The 3909-nt window shown below is 56.3% G+C and overlaps 1 protein-coding gene across 3 annotated transcripts in view; it reads right to left on the bottom strand.

The window, feature by feature from the left end:
• Positions 1-915: 915 nt before the first annotated feature.
• Positions 916-3909, bottom strand: part of PDP2 (pyruvate dehyrogenase phosphatase catalytic subunit 2) — a 4916-nt gene continuing 1922 nt past the window's right edge. For 2 of the 3 annotated variants that reach the window (XM_004704851.3, XM_045293786.1), the window contains one exon: positions 916-3100. In XM_004704851.3, the coding sequence (XP_004704908.1) occupies positions 1427-3055 (1629 nt within the window). In that variant the 5' untranslated portion in view covers positions 3056-3100 and the 3' untranslated portion in view covers positions 916-1426. Of the gene's footprint in view, positions 3110-3909 lie in introns of all 3 variants that reach the window. The other variant, XM_045293785.1, reaches the window with a different exon arrangement.

Raw genomic sequence — 3909 nt, 5'->3', positions numbered from 1 at the left:
CTTCCACTTTGGGATTCCTTCCGGTGTTTAAGCACCCACGGGCTCGCTCAGAAGCATCCAAATGCCTCCATTTCTGAGTCAGTGCAATGACCCAGCCGCCTACAGAAACCATTACTGGCTCCGTTTTGTTTTGTCCCAATTGCCAGGCTAGCCTGGTCTACTTCCTGAGAGAGTAGCAATGAGACTGTTCCCCCCGCCTCTCCGGGGAGCCTCCTTCAGTGATTGGTCTTCCCCTTTGAGGTCTCCCCTCTCGGCATTTAGGCTAGGCCCCCAGTGTATTGGCTAAGCTTGCCCTGCCTACATCCATGTGTATCAATAACTACCAAAGGCAATCACGATCACTCACTCCTGGGAACCATTTGAAAGGAGGGCCTGTGAGCACATTTCCGCACACAGTCTTGTGCCTGCGGCTGGGGTGGTGGTGGTGGGGGTAATCCCCTCACCAGAGGTAGGAGGATGGCAGTGAGGTGGACTTCGAAGGATTTTTGAGAGGCAGCATCGGAAAGATTAAGAACAACACTCCCATCCCCACCCCTTGTCCCAGAGGCAAAATCCAGGAGGAAGTCTTCCCCTGTGTGGAAGGCCAGGAGTGAAGGAGTCACAGATGTTTTTTCCAAAGGCTCAGGGTCACAGTGCTCAGCCAAGGGCAGTCCTAGGCCCTCCTGCCCCTCAGCCGACAGCCAGGACAAGTCTGCTTGCAGCAAAGCAAGGGAGTCCTGTCCGCAGGACTAATTTTCTAATGAGAATACCTCATCACCAAGGGTTCTGCAAATGGAATCAGTTAGACCAGCGGTTTTCACCACGTGGTTCTCACCATGACCTCTTTGGGGGGTTGAACAGCCCTTTCACAGGGGTTGCCCGATTCATAACAGTAGCAAAATTAGTGATGGAGTAGCAATGAAAATAATTGTATGGTTCGGGGTCACCATCACATGAGGAACTGTATGAAAGGGTCGAGGCATGAGGAAAGTTGAGAACCACTGAGCTAGACTATGGCATAGAAGAGAGCCCTGTGCGATGGCTTGTAAACTGAGGCCACAGCCGGAAAAAAGCAAACAAGGGTGCCCCCGCTTTCCACGGCCAGGCGTCCAAGGCTGTGAGATCAGAATGGTGAGTGTGCAGGGTTTTCGGCAAGACCACAGAAGGCCCGGCAGCGTTCTTCTTAGACGGGTGATTGGATTTCCACCGGGAGGTGAAGGGGGCCCTGTTTCACGACCAAAGGTCTCTTTAAAAGGACTTGGGCTTCGTGACTCCTCGGCCATTCCCATGTCTCTCCTCTCTGCCTGCACCGCACAGAGGGTTGGCCCAGGTCATCGCTGCTTTTGTCTCGAACCCTAAGTTCGGTGTATGTCCCTCCCGTGAACCGGTGGTTCCTCAAGCTACGTACGTCAGCTGCCCGGGCTCAGAAATGTCGCTGGAGGAGCATTTACGATGGCCTTGGCAGTTGAGCGGGCGGCTCCTGGAGCCCCCTGTGATAGGCGTCAATCGAGTTGGAGTTGAAATACACCACAGTGATGGTGATGTCGTCCCTGTACATGCGTGCCAGGTCCTCGGGCAGCGTCAGCATGGCGGCCAGGCGCTCCGGCTCAAGCTCCCCATACTCATTGCTCCCAATGGCGTGCCGGATCAGGTGGGTGGCCGCGTTGTGGTCGGCGGCGTGGAGCCCCTTAGCTTTCCTCTGCAGCAGTAGGTCCTGCATGAGGCCCAGCTTGGTGGGTCGCTGGGCCATGTCGGGCTGGTGGCGGCTGGCCTCGGTCAGGTGCTCCACCACCAGCCTGACCACGGCGTCATTGTCCAGCACATCCCACAGCCCGTCGGAAGCCAGCACCAGGAACCTGTCCTGGGGCCTCAGCCGGTGGTACGTGACCTCGGGCTCAGCCGTCAGGTAGGGGGGGGTATAGTAGTTGGGAGGCGTGAACTGGTAGATGTTGAGGGCCTCGGTGTCGAAGCCCCGCTCCAGGACGCTGCGCTGCAGCTCTCTGCTCCACTTGAGCTGGACGTCACCAAAGGCCCTGCAGGGCATGAGGACGCCAAGCAGCCGGTCATCCATGATGATCGTCCGGTCCTCCGACTCCGGGTGCTCCCTCTTGAGCCGTGACAGCTCAGCCTGGTTCCAGGCATTGTGGTCCTGGGTGAGGGGCACGCAGGACCACCTGCCGCTGTCCTCCTGGACGCCCAGGATGGCCCGGCAGTCACCGGTGTTGGCCACGTGCAGGTGAACCCCCTCGACGTGGGCCAGGCAAGCTGTTGCCCCCGAGAAAGCCACCTGGAGCGAGAGGTTCCTGGTCACCTCGTCCTCCAGGGGGGCCTGGATCTCCAGCGAGATGTCAGAGTCCAGCCTCCGGAAGGAGTAGGTGAGCGCCTCCTCCATGCCCAGCCCCGCTTCCATGTGCAGGTCTAGCAGCTCCTGCCAGTAGACGCGGAGGTGGTCGAGGTGCACCGACGTGACATCCTTGTAGATGCTGGCCCCCGGGTGCTTGTGCCACTGCAGGATGGGCAGCAGGGGCTTCATGCTCTCCATCGCCGCCTCCATCTGCTCCAGGGTTTGGTGGGACATGAGGGACACGGCCACATAGTAGAAGAGCCTCTCGCTCACTGCCTGGGCACACGCGTGGCCGCCATGCCCATCGAAGATACCAAACATCAACCCACCAGTCTGCAGGCAGGCAGCTACCCCCCTCCGGTCCTCCACGGGGGAGTTGGCGGCCAGCTGGTTGCTCTCGAACCGCAACACTGCATTTGGGGCTCTACGGTCAAGGTCTAGAATCTTGAGGGCCGACTCCCCGGCTCGCAGCACTTCATTCACCTGCGCGGGGCTCAGCTGCAAGTGGAAGTCGTCCTCCTCCGTGGACGTGTGCCTGTAAGCTTTCTGCCGCCCGAAGCCGCTGCTGCGTGGGGCCGTGATTCTCGGCGGGGACAGCGCCTGGGAGAAGAGCCTGCATTTTGACTTAGTCCTACTTGAGATCCACCTGGAGTAGAAACGCCTGCTCCCTTGGACGGTGGCAATGCTGTTCCGCGCAGAATTGAAGACCCAGCAAGACACAGTGGTGCACATTCTGGAAGCAGGCCAGTCAAGATGCTCCTTCAGCAAGAGGGTGTTCTAAACGCCGGAAAAATGAAAGGGTATAGAGGGAAGTTTCAGACTGGATTTCTTGTACAAATGCCCGCTGGGTGAAAACATTACTGGTCCTGAACAAGAGCGATGGAAACTATTGCAAAAACTTCACTGCTAGACAGGGTAGAACTTTCCCTGTGGGTTTCTAAGACTGTAACTCTTTACAGGAATAGAAAGTCTTGTCTTTTTTTCTCCCTTGAAGCGGCTGGTGGTTTCGAATTGCTAACCTTGCAGACCGCAGCTCAATAGGTAACCACACTACCACTAACTAGGGTGGCTCTGTTATAAAGAGTTGACTACATTAAAAATAAGACAGCCTCCCTTACCCTACCCCACCCTTCAATAAAACACATTCTAGAAAACTGGGAAAGCCAGGAGTTTCTTAGCAACTCCCTGCTCTTAGAGGACCTCAGAGGCCTTCTGCACAGGGCCCAGTCTGTCCCCTCAGCTGGCCAAGTGGCCTTTTCCCGTCTGCTCTAAATCCTTCCCTGAATGGAGCCTACTTACTGTCTAGCTCTCAGGCCTACACTCGCCTCAGTAGACGAGCTAATTGTTTAACTCTCTGCTGCCCCACTGGTCTGTAAATTGCCAGGTATCAAGAAATATCATTCTCTTGACTCAAAAAAAACCCAAACTCACAGGCAGAGAGCCGAGTCACAGTGACCCTGTAGGTCCAGCTGCCCCTGTGAGTTTCTGAGACTAACTTTTTACGGCACAGAGATTTTCTTTTGTAGAACAGTGGACTCCTGACCACTATGCCATCAGAGCTCCCTTCTAGAGTTGACCCTAAAGTA

This window comes from Echinops telfairi, unplaced genomic scaffold, assembly GCF_000313985.2.
Source record: "Echinops telfairi isolate 266 unplaced genomic scaffold, ASM31398v2 ScPeMD7_2291;HRSCAF=2852, whole genome shotgun sequence".
NCBI classification, from domain to species: domain Eukaryota; kingdom Metazoa; phylum Chordata; class Mammalia; order Afrosoricida; family Tenrecidae; genus Echinops; species Echinops telfairi.
Note: the sequence above shows the minus strand (reverse complement) of the source record. Positions and strands in the feature narration are given on the sequence as shown.